This window comes from Muntiacus reevesi, chromosome 15, assembly GCF_963930625.1.
Source record: "Muntiacus reevesi chromosome 15, mMunRee1.1, whole genome shotgun sequence".
NCBI classification, from domain to species: domain Eukaryota; kingdom Metazoa; phylum Chordata; class Mammalia; order Artiodactyla; family Cervidae; genus Muntiacus; species Muntiacus reevesi.
Window position 1 is genome coordinate 39823098 of NC_089263.1, and position 19304 is coordinate 39842401.

Sequence of the window (19304 nt, forward strand, 5' to 3'; positions counted from 1 at the left end):
ATAAGGAGTAAGATTAGAAGGATCATAAATAGAGCCTGTCTGTTTTATTCAGCTAATGTTTATGAAATATCTCTTTTGAAGCTGGGGAAACTCAGAAAGAACTGAACACTTTGTATATAGCTTTAAATTTTTGTCTTAAATGATAACATTTTGATAAGAGCTGAGTTTCAGTCTTTTGCTAACTGTGTCAGTTTTCTCACCTATAGAAAGGATATGCTAACAACCCATCTCATAAAGTTCTGTAAAGAGACAGTAAGATAGTTCATATACAGCCCTTATCCCAGGGCCTGACCTAGAATAAGTACTCAGTATATGTCACTGGGAATGATTGAGGGCAGAAGGAGAAGAGGGCGTCAGAGGATGAGATGGCTATATGACATCATGGATGCAATGGACATGAACTTGGGCAAACTTTGGGAGATGGTGAGGGACAGGAAGGCCTGGCATGCTGCACTCCATGGGGTCACAAAAAGTTGGACATGACTGGGTGACTAAACAACAACAATGTATGTTAGCTGTTGTCTACTGTGAGGCTTTGTCCACAGTTAGCCTCTTTTTTTTTTTTTTTCCACAGTTAGCCTCTTAACTGTGTCTTTTCTTTTGTTGCTTCCTGCTTATTTTTTCCATGTTGACCTCAAAGTAAATTTCTAAAACAGATCTGGCTGTGTATCACTGCCTCTTCAGTGCCATCTCTATTGTTTCAAGAATAAAGTCTCAAATACATGAACAGCATTTGGCACCTTACCATCTCTTGGCAACTTACCTTACCACCTCGACCTTTCTACCAAACTAACTTCTGCCTTGTCACCTTTACGGGACTGCAGCCAAAATAGGCCCTGCGAATCAAAATTCACTGCCTTGGCTTGTGCCCTTTTCTTCTGCCTAGAATTCCTGCTATAGGCCTCAACCCCTCTTCTTACACTCAGCCTGAGGAAACAGTTCTCTGTGGGAAACTCAGAGATCCCTCTTATTCTTCCAAAACAGAATTTTTGATCCCCATCATGTATAATTTTTTAGCACTTATCTCATTACTCGAGTTAATGGCATCTGTCTTACTCTCCCACTAGCTTGAGTTGCTTGAGAGCAGAGACCATTACTTATTCATCATAGTATCTCTGGAACCTAGTAGACGCACAGTAGAAGCTTGTTGAAATAATGGATTGAAATTTGGTTTAATTTTGTTTTGATTTCAATGTGTCTTTATTATTCTAGGTTCTGGGCCTTGTCCAAAATATGAGTGTTTTCCAGTGTCCAAAATGTAAACACAAAACTCATATTTTTGGTGCTGATGGTGCAAGGAGACTAGCACGGACCCTTGACCTTGATATTCTAGGTAAGACCACCAGATATTCATTTGCAAAGGAACTAGCATGGTGATGAAGATCATCTCAGAATGATGAAATGCTTTTGGCTTTGTGTTTTGAATTAAGTCAGTATAGTGCACTTCTCTGTGTTACCCTTTCTTTGGCTTTTTGTGATACTTCATTAGTGGAACACATTTTGAATAGGGGGTTTGTTCTGCCAGTTATAACTCTTGCTATAGATGAAAACTGCCCATAACCTGAATTTGCAAAGAAAGTTTTGTGGTTTGAGTACTCAGATTTGAAGTCCACATTTTAAATAATGGTCATCAGTTTGTTTGCTAAGTTGGAAAGACATCTGTTAGTATAAGCAGAAAGTGAAGGTGAAAGTCGCTCAGTGTCCGACTCTTTGCAACCGCATGGACTGTATACAACCCATGGAATTCTCCAGGGCAGAATACTGGAGCGGGTAGCTGTTCCCTTCTCCAGGGGATTTTCCCAACCCAGGGATCGAACCCAGGTCTCCTGCATTGCAGGTGGATTCTTTTATCAGCTGAGCCACAAGGGAAGCCCAAGAATACTGGAGTGGATGGATAGCCTATCCCTTCTCCAGTGGATTTTCTCAACCCAAAATTGAAATAGGGTCTCCTGCATTGTAGGCAGATTCTTTACCAGCTGAGCAGATGTATACAGAAATACCTATTTCATATGTTGTGGCAGTCTTTGAAAATGTCAGTTCTTGATGAGCGTGAAGAAATGCTTTCCTGATCAGTTCTGAATGTATAAGTCCTCTGCTCTAGAAAAAATGATATTTACTGTTTTCTATAATCTTTTTATGCCGTATCTATGAAGTATGGCACCTGAAACTTACCTTGTCTATACTGTTCATGTTACTGAATTGAAAAATTAATTAGTAATTGAAGGAGAAGTAAAATCATGTGTTAAAGGAGCAAAACACAAACTTTAGATAAAACATTTTTTTAAAAAAATCCATATTCTGCATATGAGTTTCTCTTCTGGGTAAAGGCAGATGTTAGGTGCTAAATAATGGAGGCATAGAGTGAATTATCTGTTTTAGGTAGTTAACAATTAAGATTCCTTAGAGATCAAGGAATTCAAAACATTCTTTATTATAATTAGGTTTCTAAAAGTTGATGTTAAATGTATTATTGTTTTTATGCATTTGTACTATAGCAGCTACCACAGTACCAGGTGACTACTAATGATATATTTTGATACATTTTTATAATTAAACATACTAATTTTATTCTGCAACTGTTTCTCATTTAACTAACCTAGGAAGTTCAGTTTCCCAAATCTGCATAATAACATAGCAGATTGACATTCACTTATATTATAAAGTAAATGTGTAATTATAATGGCATTATTGAATTATGCTGATAGTATTATAATTCCCTAATTTATGAATGGGTGGTATGATTTTATAAGCCAGTTATTTAGGATTTGAAACATGTCTCCTAGAGGAACAATCTACATATGGAAGTTACATTTTAACCAACAGCTCACAAATGTATGCATGCATGCTGAGTCGCCTCAGTCGAGTCTGACTCTTTGTGCCCCTGTGGACTGTAGCCCACCTATGGACTGTAGCCCGCCAGGCTCCTCTGTCCATGGGATTCTCCAGGTAAGAATACTGGAGTTGCCATGTTGCCAGTGGCAACTCCAGTATTGGAGCTGCCAATGCTGGAGGGTTGCCATGCCCACCTCCAGGGGATCTTCCCGACCCAGGAATCAAACCTGCATCCCGTATGTCTCCCGCATTGGCAGGCGGGTTCTTTACTACTCACACCACCTGGGAAGCCCTGCAAATCAAATGTATAGTTACCCTAAAAATATATCAGAAACACTGACTACTGATCACAGAAGCTCGGCTAGTGCTATAGGCACATCTGCTGCCTTTAATATGATCGTGGAGCCCAGAGGGCTCTCCCATGAACTGGAACGGGGGCTCTGATGATGAAAAGGTTGGAATTGGGAACAAGAAACTGAAATCAGGGAAAGAGCTCTCATAGCTGTGACCTTCTGGCTGGGTGACACTCCCAGGACTCTTGTTTGTCCTTTACTGACTCTTGCTGTCTCTTCTTTTCATCCAGGGAGCTGTGTTTCAAATGATTATTTGGTAAAATGTCTCTTCAGAATTTTATGCATATTCAGCTTGTGGTGGTTTTTGTTAGTGTCTCAGTCATGTCTGACTCTTTGTGACCCTGTGAACTATAGCCCTCCAGGCTCCTCTGTCCGTAGGATTTCCCAGGCAAGAATACTAGAGTGGATTGCTGTTTCATTCTTCAGGAGATCTTGCCAACCCAGGGACTGAACCTACTTGGGAGGTGGATTCTTTTTCTTTTTTTTTAATTAGTTTATTTTAACTGGAGGATAATAACTTTACAATACTGTGATGGTTTTTGCCACACATCAACATGAATCGGCCACAGGTATACCTATGTCCCCCCAGACCTGAACCCCCCTCCCTACCTCCCTCCCACCCTGTCCCTCTGGGCAGGTGGATTCTTTATCACCGAGCCATCTGGGAAGCCCGTGTTCAGCTACAGGGACAGTTTATACTTAGTAATTAAGGTCTCAGATCATGTCACAGAAACCTCTTTAACTTTTGTCTCTGAAATGTGCTTCCTTCGGCCCTAACCCTTCAAAAGTACTTTTCAAGGCCAGACTGAACCTCAGCAACTCTCATCACCTTTACCGAATTTTAATTTTCTCAGCTGTTAGTCCCCTGCGACTCTCACTGTGCCATCTACTTCCTAACAAGGTTTTCCTCTGTCTTGTTCTCCTCTTCTGCGGACTGTGAGTCTCTGGAGGGCAGAAATGATGTCACTAGCTGACTCATTGGAAAAGACCCTGATGCTGGGAAAGATTGAGGACAGGAGGAAAAGGGGGTGACAGAATGAGATGGTTGGATGGCATCACCTACTCAATGGACTTGCATTTGAACAAACTCTGGGAGATAGTGAAGGATAGGGAAACCTGGCGTGCTGCAGTTCATGGGGTTGCAAAGAGTCAGACATGACAAGCACTGAACAACAGTGAACAAGGTGTTCTATCTAATGGAGATGATTTTACTTTTTTCTTCTATTACTGTGGTAGATATGAAAGCATTCAGGATTCTTTACTATATACTGGCAGTTCATAAATCAAGAGAAAAAAATTTGGGGGTTTCTAAATATTTTCTGTAACATATCTTCCCCTGCTTCCCCCATGACAGCTTCCTGTAGTCTAAAGTTGATCAATAGAATAGACATCCAATTTACTGAAAAACTAGTCTTTACATGGTTACTGAAATATTCATGCATTTTTGTCTATTGAACATTTAGGAAAGAGAGTTGGCTAAGATCTCAAAATATGATGATAAGAGGCACATGAAATAACTGTTACTCTATGTACTTCATAATATAAATTGTGGTAGGTTTGTAACTTTGTAACACATTCCTCTTCTGCATTATTTACATTGAATGGCATGGTACTGAATGAATATTTTGTGTAAAACACACATACACACATGTTTCAATAACCTTTGCATGGACTTGAAGTGGTTCTAAGAATGCTGAGCAGCATGAAAGTCAACTCTTCTACTCCACTTACTGCATTTTAAATCTCAGCTTTATTTGTGATGGTGTGATAGAAAGAATCCATTGGATGATGGATCAGAGCATTTTTCCTCTGAATTCTACTACCTAATATATCCTCAGGAAAGACACACATATACAAGTCTGTATATTGGAGGTTATTATTTCCTGAGAGCTCATCAAGTTCACAAGTTACGTATAGTGCTGTATCGATTGATATGTAATAAAAGAAAAATAATTCTATCTGGTAAAGAGGCAGGTAGTTGAACTAACAAGTCTGTCCTGCTTTTTAACAGTTCTCTGCTCACCCATCTGCCACTCTCCAGAAGATTATTCTGTTGTGCTTTTTAAAAACTACGTTACCTCGACATCTTTCCTTTTCATTTTCCTCTTATTTTGTGGCAAGATACACCTATATCAGTTATTGGAGAAAAATTGACAAATATCTTCCAGGTCATTTTTGCTGGAAGACCTCCAGCAAAGAATAAATCAGAGATCTTATTCCTTGATTGATTGCCACACTGCTTTCAAATATAATCATGGTATTACCCTCAAATGGAATATTTTGTCCTTAAGTTTCATTTGAAATCTGTTTTTCAGAAATTTAGCAATTTGAGGATAGTCATAACTCAGGTTGATTTGAATCAATTTGTTTCTGCAGTTCAAAGAGTAAAATTTCAAATGCCTGTATAAGCTTTTGTGGTACTAATAGTTATCTGGTGGACTCTTTTAGGAGACATCCCCTTACATCTTAACATAAGGGAAGCCTCAGATACAGGCCAGCCAATTGTGTTTTCACAGCCTGAAAGTGATGAGGTAAGTTATATTTATAAATATTAGTTATATTTATAAATATGTATTTTAATTTCTTTTAGGATATATACTTTTTGATATATAGAAAGAAGGTTAGGGAGATCAAGTTTGTCTATTTGGAATGCATGTATTAACCAAAGATTAGTTAACTTATTCAAAGCTTCTTTAAGTTACTATAAGGTAGACATACTAGTGCTGATTCTGAATTATCAACTGAACAGGCTCAACTACAAAGAATCATCACCCAACCAATTTTCTCACGATGAGCATGAACAGTGGGAATTTGTAGAGTTCTTTTCTTGCTAGCTAGCACTATCTAACTGCCTGAAGTTATTTTATTTCAGTGTTAGAAGTTCAGCTGATTGTTGAAAGAAGGAAACCAAATACAAGAAAAAACTGTGTTGGATGTGGGGAAACTGTATAAACATTTAGAGATGGAATTTCCACTGCATTTATTTTAATAAATGTGATTGAGGAGGTGAGGTGGGAAAATTAATGGTGTTTCATTTTCTAATATGATTTGGGATACAGATAGAGTTTTCAAAGACTGCTGAAGCTTACTGCCTGTAAGTGTAAACTCTTTTGTTGTTGTTGTTCAGTCACTGAGTTGTGACCAACTCTTTGTGATCCCTTGGACTGCAGTACACCAGGCTTTCCTGTCCTTCACTCTCTCTCAGAGTTTGTTGAAATTCATGTCACTGAGTCAGTAATGCTGTCTAACCACCTCATACTCTGCCACCCTCTTCTCCTTTTGCCTTCAATCTTTCCCAACATTAGAGTTTTTCAGTGAGTCAGCTCTTTGCATCAGGTGGCCAAAGTATGAGTTTTCGCATCAGTCCTTCCAGTGAATAATCAAGGTTGATTTCCTTTAGGATTGACTGGTTTGATCTCCCTGCAGCTCAAGGGGCTTGCAAGAGTCTTCTCCAACACCACAATTCAAAAGCATTAATTCTTTGGTGCTCTAAGGTCCAACTCTCACATCCATACATGATTACTGGAAAAACCCATAACTTTGACTATATGGATCTTTGTCAGCAAAGTGATGTCTCTGCTTTTTAATATGCTGTCTAGGTTTGTCATGGCTCTTTTATTTTACTCTTTTTAAAATAGAAATAAAATAATATATGTATAATTTTATTATATATATAGTACATATAATCATATGTAATAAAGTCATATGTATCTCTTCTTTCCTAAGTAGCAGTTGCTGTTTATGTCAGAAAGTGAGTCATCATCTGGTGCATCAGTTTTAATGTAATTCTTATGCTCCTTTGCCAAACAGCCTCAATCAGTCCCCTCAACGTCTCTCTTTTTTTCCCTTACCAAATAAGTATAGCTTTATCAGTTCAGTTCAGTTCAGTTCAGTAGCTCAGTCGTGTCCGACTCTTTGCGACCCAATGAACCACAGCACGCCAGGCTTCCCTGTCCATCACCAACTCCCGGAGTCCACCCAAACCCATGTCCATTGAGTCGGTGATGCCAACAACCATCTCATCCTCTGTCATCCCCTACTCCTCCCGCCCCCTATCTCTCCCAGCATCAGGGTCTTTTCCAGTGAGTCAACTCTTTGCATAAGGTGGTCAAAGGATTGGAGTTTGAGCTTCATCATCAGTCCTTCCAATGAACACTCAGGACTGATTTCCTTTAGAATGGACTAGTTGAATGTCCTTACAGTCCAAGGGACTCTCAAGAGTCTTCTCCAACACCACAGTTCAAAAGCATCAATTATGCACTCAGCTTTCTTTATAGTCCAACTCTGACATCCATACATGACCACTGGAAAAACCATAGCCTTGCCTAGACAGACCTTTGTTGACAAAGTAATGTCTCTGCTTTTTAATATGCTGTCTAGGTTGGTCATAACTTTCCTTCCAAGGAGCTTTTTAAAATTTTTTTTTGAATTTTTTTTTTAATTTAAGCTTTTTTTAATTTCATGGCTGCAGTCACCATCTGTAGTGATTTTGGAGCCCAGGAAAATAAAGTCAGCCACCATTTCCACTGTTTCCCCATCTATTTGCCATGAAGTGATGGGGCCGGATGCCATGATCTTAGTTTTCTGAATGTTGAGCTTTAAGCCAACTTTTTCAGTCTCCTTTTTCACTTTCATCAAGAGGCTCTTTAGTTCTTCTTCACTTTCTGCCATAATGGTGGTGTCATCTGCGTATCTGAGGTTATTGATATTTCTCCTGGCAATCTTGATTCCAGCTTCTGCTTCTTCCAGCCCAGCATTTCTCATGATGCACAGTACCGTTATTTTGTCCACCCATAACTATCCCACCTTTCATTCTAGTTTGCTTCCTCTAATCCTATATGAACTGAAAGACAAAGGAGCCAGGCTTTGTTAGAACTGTGAATACAACAAGGCCAAAACTGACAGCCAGGAGCCTGAGATTGGTCAACTAGATTCATTTTGAACTATCTCTTTCAGGACCCAGAGCTTCTTTCTCTTTCTTAAGGGTCGACAGTTATGGTACAGGTGATTGAGTTGCTGGGATATGATGTCTGAGTAAGTGTACTGTAGTATATATCCTTGTTTTTCCTTTCTCTGCCTCTTATGTAGTAATAAATGTTAAATTTCCTTTTCAGTCTTTTCTTTAAAATCTTTCAGATAAGCAAAAAAATAACCTTTTATTGCTTTTACAACTGAAGCATGGCAATCTCATCTACCATAAGTGTACTTTATGTGAATGAAAAGTTGTATGAAAATTGAGGGTTTTTAAAATCACACACTTTTAAATGCCTCCTGAGAGCAGCCTATTTAAAGATATTTAGTGGTGAATCCTTTTCAATAAGAATAAGTGTCTAGTAGTTTATTTCAATTATGAAGATAGGTTTTAAAATATTTTCCCACCTGTCCATTATTTTTTTCTTTGAGATTCTCCAAAAGCAAAAACATTTCAGAAAGTTAAAGGAATGTAATATAACAGAGAATATATAGCAGCCTTCAAAAAGTAATATGATTTAAAACTCTAAGCAACAGTGTTTGTAGAGTTTTTTGGTTACATGCTTTTTAAATCTCATTTACATTTACGTAAAATTAGATCTATTATTTTACTGTTGCTGGCTGACATTTATGGTAATGTGAGCAAGGTAGGTCTAAACCCTTTGTGATTTAGGCTAGGTTTAATCTGGTGAAGTCTGCTAAAGCTGGTGAGAATTTCATGCACTGCATTGTCAACCTTACATAGAAGACTTCTGAGCAGCTTTTTAAGATTCAGGCATGTCCATAAAAAGAGATTTAAAAAATGGAGCTTTGTATTTATTTTGTTTCCATGGAAGTTATTATTTCCTACTCTTAGATTGCAGACATTCGTTATTATTAACCATCTTTCTAACAATAGTAGCAGTTATAGTATGTTAGACACTGTTAGGCATCTATATACTTTCAATGCTCACAACAACTTAATACAATGTATAAATAGTCCCCATTTTGCAGTTGAGAAAACTGAGACTCATAGAAGCTAAATAATTTTCCCAAGGTCACAGAAGTGATAGATGCCAAGATGTGATTAAAAAACAATTCTTTTCCTTCCAAATGTTGTCCTCTTTTCATTATGTCACCTTCTGGTGGTTTAGTTGCTCAGTCGTGTCCGACTCTTGTGAACCCATGGACTGTAGCCCACCAGGCTCCTCTGTCCATGGGATTTTCCAAGCAAGAATACTGGAGTGGATTGCCATTTCCTTCTCTAGTCACCTTCTGAGTCCTCTACTAATAGCTATGGTTTCTTAAATTCCTTCTAAGAAGTGAGTACAGTATTTGAGTGAATAAAATACAATATATTCTCTTAATTTTATTCTCATAACACATTTGTGAGGTATGTATGATAATCTCCATTTTTCAAATGAAGAAGTAGAAATTCATTCGCAGTAAGGAATTTGTCCAAGATAGTACCCGAGGCTATTTCCATACTCAGCTCTGAAACTGTAGGCTTTCATCCTCTTCCCAAGGCAGTATCTTCTTCCCTTCTCAATTAATTGCAAACTTGCTTCAGTGTCTGTCTGTTGTGTATATTTAGGCTGGCTTTCAGTTCACTTCCTTTTCATATTACAGAGATCTAGAGAAGAGGGATGGTCCCACTGGTGTGCACAGTGGCAGCCGTAATACAGAGGATTTTAACCTGGATTTGAGAATCCCATGAAGTTATATCCAGAATGTGTGAATGTGCATTTTTCTGGGAAACTGAACAAGAGCTTTACTAGATTCTCAAAAGGTCTCTGCATGAAAAGCAAAGCATTAATCAGTATTAGCCTGGGGTTTCATTACCAAGAATGCTACTTTCTAAGTGTGACCTTAGGTAAGTTCCCTCATGTCTCTGAACCTTTCTCTCTGTCTGTAAATTAATATCATAATGAGAAGGATTAAATGAGATGATAATGTGAAAATATTTTGAAAAATGCCAAGTAGAATACAGCTATGAGTATTTATGTCTTCTGAAATGTCCTGTGAAAGTTGTCATGGTACTAATTGTCTTTCTTCTGCCCTTCATCAAAGGGTTGAGCCCTTTAATGCCCTTTCCCTTACATAGCTTCAGGTAAATGTTACTCTTTGGTGACATCTAAAAATCAGCAGAATTTGAATCATAAGATGAGGATAGAGTTCTCAGCCTCCGCATTTAAGATTTTATGTCCTAGACTTTAGGAAACTGTTGTTGAGTCGGGATCCTTCTGATGACTTTTATGGTGAATCTTACCTTCTAATAATCCCCTTCCCTTTTCCCCTGTGAATCTAAATGGAAATCTTCTCTCAGTAACTGGTCACAGCCATCTCAACAGATTCTGCCGTATGCATGGAAGCTTAGTGCCCATTCTACCTGAATGTCTTCATTTAAAGAATGAAGGAAGCGTTTACTTGCAAACATGATAAACTTCTATAAAAATTATTGGGATGGAATATGTCAAATTATTTGTTAATTGTTAGCTCTTTAGATTGACACTTTTCATTGTTAGCTTTTAGGGGTTTGCTATAGGCAAAGTTATTAATAAATAAAAGTTTCGTGTTTAGCTATTTGTCTTCTTTCTAATTCCTCCTTCTTTTGTCTATCTTTAATTAGTCCCTCCTCTTAGCACCAGGTTCCAGGGCTCTCATTCTCTGTCCATAAAATCTTCTAAAATTAGGCATTAGGAATTTAACTCTTCCAGTAATATTTAAAAACATAGTGATTATTTGGGAGAAGGCAATGGCACCCCATTCCAGTACTGTTGCCTGGAAAATCCAATGGACGGAGGAGCCTGGTGGGCTGCAGTCCTTGGGGTCGCTCAGAGTCGGACACGACTGAACAACTTCACTTTCACTTTTCACTTTCATGCATTGGAGAAGGAAATGGCAACCCACTCCAGTGTTCTTGCCTGGAGAATCCCAGGGACGGGGGAGCCTGGTGGGCTGCAGTCCTTGGGGTCGCTCAGAGTCGGACACGACTGAAGCGACTTAGCAGCAGCAGCAGCAGCAGTGATTAATTGAAAGGTGTGGAATGTGTTGAATTTGAGGCATCATTGGAAAAGTTAGGAGGGGCCACAGTACCAGTTAAAAAGCTCCAACTGGCTACTACCTACTCAACCAAAAGTCAAAACCATCTGCATATGTCCACCATGGGCTTCCCTGGTGCCTCAGATGGTAAAGCGTGTGGGAGACCTGGGTTCAATCCCTGGGTTGGGAAGATACCCTGGAGAAGAAAATGACAACCCACTCCAGTACTCTTGCCTGGAAAATCCCACGGACAGAAGAGCCCAATAGGCTACAGTCCATGGGGTCGCAAAGAGTCGGACATGACTGAGCGACTTCCCTTTTTCACTATGTGCACAACTGAGGAACCTAGAGTAATTGAAGCTATAAATATAAGTAGTGTAAAATAGCCAGAGCAAGCAATAAGAGGAAGGAAGAGAGAATGGACACTTAGGATTCAGAACTCTTAAGTTCAATAGCATTTCCTCTGGTTTGTGTAATTATAATTGTTCATTCAACTATTTCTACCTTTTGCCTTTGGTTGAGTCCAGGACACAGTGATGAACCTATGATTGACAGTTAATTTTATGGTTTCATTCTTTTTGTCAAGTAAAAGTCTTTTAATATTGGATGTTAAAAGTTATGCTGTAAGATATACCTGGTAAAGGCTTTAAAAATAGAAGTAGAAGCTTTATTGTCTTATAATTTCTACATTATAACCTCATAATTCTAATATGAAATGACTGTGTATTGAAAATTAGAACTTCACATCTTTAAAAACAAAGACAAAGAGGAAAAGCTCAACATAAAGCTTGTGTACTTTGGTTGTCATCCAGTTCCTTTACTTGGTAATGATAGATTAAACAAAAGGAAGGGATTTAATTTACTTGGTCCTCAGGCAGGAAAATTGTCCAAAAGGATATGTTACTATGAACTCTTCAGTGAGATTGTAAATTACTTGAGGACATAATAGTAATAATGGTAGACACGCATTTATTATTTACTTTTTGTATTACAGTACTTCACATACTTTATTCTTAACCTAATATGCCCCCAAGCCCTTTGAGGTAGATACTATTATTATAATCATTTTACAGATAATGGAAACCAAGCCTGGAAGGGTTAATTCACTTGCCCAAGGCCAGTGCTAATAAGTAATGGAACTAGGATTTTAAAGCTTACTTTTCTGACCTTAAGGCCCCAACTCTTCACCAGAGAGTGCTTCTGCCTCCCCCCGCCTTTTTTTTTGTATCATTACATCCCACAGATTTCCCAAAACTATGCCTTGCACTAAGAATCAAAGTATTTGTTGAATGATACTCCATTGGCTGAAAAAATTCAATCTAAACAGTTTTGTGGAAATTGAAACTGTGTTAAACACTTTCAGTGGTTTCTCAGCAAATGACAATCTAACTGACTTTCAGTGTGATATATTGAAAGTTTAAGCTTGGGGATAGTCCATTAAAAAGCAAAGGTTAAATGTAGCAAATTTGATTATTATGGAATCTTTATTTTGTGTAGTGAGATAGGTTTATATCTCTAATTTAACGTAAGTAAGAACTAAGAGATTATAGAATGATGACTCAGCTTGCCTTAATGCGCTTTTATTTACACAATAAAATTTTAGACTTAAATACCTAGGAAAGCTACTAGGAGAGAAAAGGTGTTAATATTTATAAAAATGCGTGGGTGAAAATAAGCACTTTTGCGGGGCGTGGGGGGCGGGGTTTGCCACACTGAAACTTAGTTCCCCAACCAGGAATGGAACATGGAACCTGTGCTGCCTGCAGTGGAAGCACAGAGTCTTAACCATTGGACTTCCAGGAAAGTTCTGAAAAATCACACTTTGATTTTAAGAGAAATATTTCTTTATAAAGTATATGTTATTTCCATTTTTAAGCAAAATCTGTTGTTTCTGGTGACTATAGCAGAGACTGAAACCCTTTTTAGACAGTACATTTTGATTAGAATTACTTGTATTTTGGATTTACTGTTTAATGTGTGATATGGCTTCTGTCAGTAAAGTCTGTCTACAATGCGGGAGTCCCGGGTTCAATCCCTGGGCTGGGAAGATCCCCCAGAGAAGGAAATGGCAACCCACTCCAGCATTCTTGCCTGGAGAATTCCATGGACAGAGGAGCCTGGTTGGCTACAGTCCATGGGGTCACAAAGAGTGGGACATGACTGAGTGACTGACACTTTCACTTTCTTTGTGATGTGGTGGGCTTCCCAGGTGGCTCAGTGGTGAAGAGTCCACCTGCCAGTGCAGGAGTTGCAGGTTCGACCCCTGGGTCGGGAAGATCCCCTGGAGGAGGAAATGGCAGCCCACTGCAATATTCTTGCCTGGAGAATTCCTTGGACAGAAGAGCCTGGCGGGAGTCCATGGGCTCGCAAAGAGTCAGACACAACTGAGCGACTGAACACACAGCCCACACGTGTGACATGCTGGAAGGAGCTGGGCTTTGGAGTCAGGCAGACCCAGTTGTGAATGTTCTTCATCCTGCTAACTTTGTGACTGAGCAGACAAGTTCAATTTCTTCATCCAAGTTGAGCCAATGGTGTTGAGATTGTATGATTACCTATACTAGTACTTAGCACAGTATGTTCTCAGTAAAAACATATAAGGTCTTATTCATGTTTTGAGAGCTATTCTTCTATTTAAAAAAAGAATGTAAATGAAATTTTAAGACTTTCCTGGTAAAATAAAATATAATTCACCCATTAGGGAACAAACAGTTTTTTTCTTTTTTTTTCTGGGAGTCTGACAGTATTCTGCTTATTGACATAGGTGTTGAGTTACAGAAGTGTGTTCAGTTTGTACACTTTCATTGCTGTGTGAACTTAGGATCCATGCATGTATTTTTAAAGAAATTTAAATACATATCACCAATGAAAAAGTAGCACTTGAAAGTAGATTTGCGTGTAATCTTCTTACATTGTCAGGGTAGATCTTTAAAGTATTAAATAAAATTACTCAGTAATTAGTTTTTTTAAATTACACTGTTGTTTCTAGATCAAAAACTGACAAATATTAAATATATAACTTATAAAGAAAAGGGGTCAAGTGTTTATTTATTTTTAAAAGTTAGTAGAAAAAAAGCTAATATAGGTTGAATCAGAAATTAAATCAGGTCTTTTGAGGAAACAAAAACTTGATAAATACAAATCCAAATATATCAATTATTAATATTAGCATAAATAACCAATTACTCCTTTTAAAGTCAAACATTTCTGATTATAATCATTGGATCTTTTTCTAGAAGTAGAGCCAAAATGTAAGGTGTAAAGTAGTAATGTGAAACGTATATTTTATGTAATTATATATGATATGTTTCAACAATGAAACAAGTAGCATGGCAATATATATATAGACAATATACACTTAGATGTTTGTCATTGTTGTAATTAGAATAATTTAAAATTTCCTTAATGAACAGTTTTCCAGCATGTTGATTGAGAGATAACAGACATGACTGACCTTTTTCATTCCCAACTCTCAGAGGGAAATGCAAGTAAATTTTTTTTTTAACATGATACATGTACCTATTCTTTTTCAAATTCTTTTCCCATTTAGGTTATTACAGAAATTGAGCAGCATTTCATGTGCCATATAGTAGGCCCTGTTTTTATGTATATGTATATGTAATACCTATGTATCCACAGATACTTACACATACACATATACACACACATAAAGGTAGCTATATGTGTGTGTACACAATTTTCTTCTTTCTGATATAATATGTGGCAAATATTTAAATTTATGATGTGAGTTACAAATATGGGTTTCTTTTTGTGGCACAAAACTATAATATAATATATATGTGTGTGTGTATATGTATATAATTATATGAAAAAGTGAAAATGTTAGTTACTCAGTCGTGTCTGACTCTTTGAGACCCCACAGACTGTAGCCCGCCAGGATCCTTTGTCCATGGAATTCTCCAGACAAGAATACTTGAGTGGGTAGTCATTCCCTTCCCTTCTCCCCTGACCTGGGGATCGAACCTGGGTCTCCTGCATTGCAGGCAGATTCTTTACCGTCTGAGCCACCAGGGAAGCCCGACCTAATTATATATATTAAAATAATTCTTTTGCTTTTCACAATGCTGATTTCTAATTATGTTGTATCAACTTCATAATGTAAATACACAGGGGTCTATATTAAGCTATTTCTCCAAATGGAGAAAATATTTGCTTTTGAGTGTAGTTTTAAAAAAATAATCAAGATGTGTGAAACATGGTTAAACATCAAGTCAGGGTAGTTCAGTTCAGTTCGGTCACTCCGTCGGATCCGACTCTCTGTGACCCCATTGGCCGCTGCATGCCAGGCTTCCCGTCCATCATCAACTCTCGAAGTTTGCTGTCTATCAAGTCGGTGATGCCATCCAACCATCTCATCCTCTCTTGTCCTCTTCTCCTCCTGCCTTCTTTCTTTCCCAGCATCAGGGTCTTTTCCAATGAGTCAGCTCTTTGTATCAGGGGGCCAAAGTATTGGAGTTTTAGTTTCAGCATCAGTCCTTCCAATGAATATTCAGAACTCATTTCCTTTAGGATTGATAGGGTAAACTCGGGGTAAAGAAGCCTCAAACAGTTCTTTTACCTTCCAGAGTCAAGGAACTGGTCTGCCTGCGTTCAAAGCCCAGCTCATCTCACACTAGCTGTGATGCTGTGAACAAGACTCTTCATCTTTCTGAGTCTTGGTTTTCTTGTCTATAGAGTGGAAATAATGACAGAATTTACCCCTTAGGATAACTTTGAGGATAAAATGAAATAATACTTGGCCATTATTAAGTACTCAAGTAAATTTTAACTATTACTATTACTTCAAGTGGTGCTGGTTGTAATGGTAGTAGAATTAGTGTCTACACAAGTATATAAATGTACAAATTAACATTTTTAGAAAATCTTACTATTGTCTTACAGTTACTTTTCATAGATAAGGTAGAAGAAATAAGTAGTATTTGCATTTTACTTGTTTAAAACTTTGAAACACAAATGCCATGACCATTGTTCTAACTGGACTGTGCAGGCCAGCTGTGACCCACCTAATGCTTGGGAGCTGCTTCTTGTGTTGTGTTGTACTGGGGTTGTAGAGATGGATATTGTGACAACTGATTATAGGAATTCTTGCATGGTGCTTAAGTCTCACCGAATGAGGAGCCTTTAGGTACTTGGTGCTGGTATCAGACACCATTCTCAGAGAGAATGACGAAAATGCTTTCCAAAGATAAACCTAGGATGGTATAGATAGTCTTTTCAAAAATGACTAACAGCTCTTAATGCCAAAGAATTATGGCAGTATCCCACTCAGGATATCAACTTTTCAGAGGAGGAAGGTTAATTTTTCTGCAGGTGGACTGGGTTGCTAGTTTGCTGAAACAGGAGTTAAGAGTTTGAAAAACAGTAATTGCGGCTACTAAATATTGATTTTTTTTTTCAGAAAGTCACTTTCCAAATAGTTACCCTCCAAATAACCTAAAATCCTTTCTCCTCTGCCCCACCTGCAATAAAGCAGTATCTTCTCACTGTTGAATTTCTTCATCACATTCTGTTCAACTCAGTAGACAACGACGGCAGTTTGTGAGTCACTTGATGTGTACTGGAGAGAAATATACAGCAAATAAATCTATTCTTTTCCAGGCCAAAGCCTACCTAAGGATTGCTACTGAAGTGGTAAGAAGATTGCCAGCACCTCCAGAGTCATTCCCCAAGTGTCTTGGAAATTTGCCTGGTCATTGACAGTTAAGACCTTTGGAAATCAGCAGTATGGTGGTGAAAACTTCAGAAACCATAGCAATTATAATTATTTTCTTGTATTTCTAAAGAAATAATGTCTAGTCTTCAGATTTGATTTGTTAAACAATGACTCACAAATAAAAATTTTACATACCAATGCTTAAATTAAAAAAAAAATTTTTTTTAATGCTTAGGAATATTTTTGAAAGTTGTTGTGTGCCAGCATCCCAGAACTGCATTTTATTTTGTTGAACTATTCCCTTAAGGAATCACGAGTTAATATTATACGCCCAACCTTCAATTCAGGAGAGAACCATGCTCTTTCTGCAGGACTGTAGAGTTAAAGGATTTACTGAGAACGAGTATGGATGTGAGTATGACACTTCTCCATCAGGCAGTGTGGTCTGGGTCCTGCACCTAGAACTATCTTGGACCCTTTCTTAATACAGATGAACTTCTGCTTCTTCATCTGGACTAGACTGTCCCCTAGACTTTATGAATCTGAATTTCCAGGGGTGGGTCTGGACATATATATTTTTAACAAATAAATTATGATTTTGATTGTTTTGATTATGATGACAATAATAATAATAATAACTGACATTTATCAAGTTTTTTCTGGTGTCCTTATAGTTACTCTTTCATTGATATGAGTGGAGTACTGTTGTTATCTCTGCTTTATAGATGGGGAAGTTGAGATGTGGGAAAGTTAAGTATTGTACTGAGTGTTACTATTCTAGCAAGTGGAGGTTTGAACTTGGGCAGTTGGATACTGGATCCTTCCTTTTGTACACTGCAAGGGCATTTGTTTATTTCAAAAGAGGAATGTGAACATAGTGTTCAAAATTTCTCCAGCTTATTTGACCATTAACTTTCCCACCTCCCCTTCCCCTTTAGGAGCATTTCATGAAGTTCATATTTCAAAGAACACACCTTGAAAAACATCTTGTCTGGTTGAGGCTCAGAGAGAGAGTCAAGGGCTTCCCAAGGTTATAAAGCTGTAAGTACTGATAAGAGTTATTAGTTAATCCTCACTTTTATAGGGAGGTGGTCTGTGACCTTTGGCAGATGCCCGAGTTTCTTTTCTCTGTAGTTAAGCAGCCAAAAAATTAGGTAAAGAGTTACATATCGTTATAAACATGTTTTTGCACACTTATTTTCACATTAAAAAACTATGCATAAATGTTTATAGCAGCTTTATTTGTAATAGCCAAAACAACCCAAAGTTTTTCACTGGGTAAATGGTTTGACAACGAGTAATATATCCATACCATGGAATACTACTCAGTGATGAAAAAGAACAAAGTATGAATACATGCAACGACCTGGATAAACTCCAGATAATTATGCTGAATGCAAAAGTAATCCCAAAAGGTTGTGTACCATATGATTCAACTTAACATTCTTGAAATGACAGAATTACAGAAATGGAGAACAGATGAGTGGTTTTCAAGGGTTAAGGGGGAGATTGGTGATGGGGGAGGGAATTGTGTTTGTGGCTGTACAATGGCAACATGAGAGATCCTTTGGAGGGTGGAAATGTTCTGTATCATGACTGTATCAATGTCAGCATCTTGGTTGTGAAATTGCACAATAGCTCTGCAAGATGTTACCACTGGAAGAAACTGGGTAAAGGGCACAATGAAATTTCTGTGTTTTATTCCTTACAAGCTGCATGTGAATCTACAAATACCTCAAAATAAAAATAAAAGTACAATTTTAAAAAACAAACTTGTGCTGCTATATTTGAACTGAAGTCTTCTGGACCAAATTATCCATGCTAATTAAAATCACGAATAAAAGTATTTGTGGACACACAGTAATCATCATTCACCACTCTGAAAAAGGAGAAATAACTTTAGGTGGTAGATATGTAATTGTATTTTATTCTCTTTTTGGAAGAAGGCCTATGTAGATAATCATTGAGTACTTCAAAATACCAAAAAAGCAAGTAGTCAAACCAAGCTTAACCCTTCCTGGAAAAGGAATAATTTAAATAAGCTTCCAGAGGTGTCTAAAGTTGTGTACCAGAATTTAATACATCTGATGAAGAAATGAGAAAGAGTTTACTCATAAATATGTGACTTAGAGAAGATTCACTTATATAATCATCTGCTCCCTTCTCCCTCACCTATTAGTCTCTGCCGATGCTTCCAGGTAAGTCACTGAAAAAAAAAAAAACAAAACAACTGTGGTTGGAGTTTATACCCAGGTTCGAAAATGAAGGAAGGGAAAGTAGCTATGGGAGCAATAATGAAGCTTATTCCAAAATTTTGCCCCTGGTAGCCTTTGCTAAGCTTTAGGGAGCTGACTTCAAACAGACTATCAAGCACAGCTGTTCTGCCTCTTGCTAGAATAGTTATTTCTCATCCTTCACATTTCCATAGAGTGTAGAAAATTTCCATTCACCAG

At 37.8% G+C, this 19304-nt stretch overlaps 1 protein-coding gene across 2 annotated transcripts in view; it reads left to right on the forward strand.

Annotated features, from left to right (window-relative positions):
* Positions 1–18623, forward strand: part of NUBPL (NUBP iron-sulfur cluster assembly factor, mitochondrial) — a 227468-nt gene extending 208845 nt beyond the window's left edge. For both annotated transcript variants that reach the window (XM_065906714.1, XM_065906715.1), the window contains exons 9-11: positions 1213–1333; positions 5634–5716; positions 16797–18623. In XM_065906714.1, coding sequence (XP_065762786.1) covers positions 1213–1333; positions 5634–5716; positions 16797–16895 — 303 coding nt within the window. In that variant the 3' untranslated portion in view covers positions 16896–18623. The remainder of the gene's footprint in view (positions 1–1212; positions 1334–5633; positions 5717–16796) is intronic.
* The last annotated feature ends 681 nt before the right edge of the window (positions 18624–19304 follow it).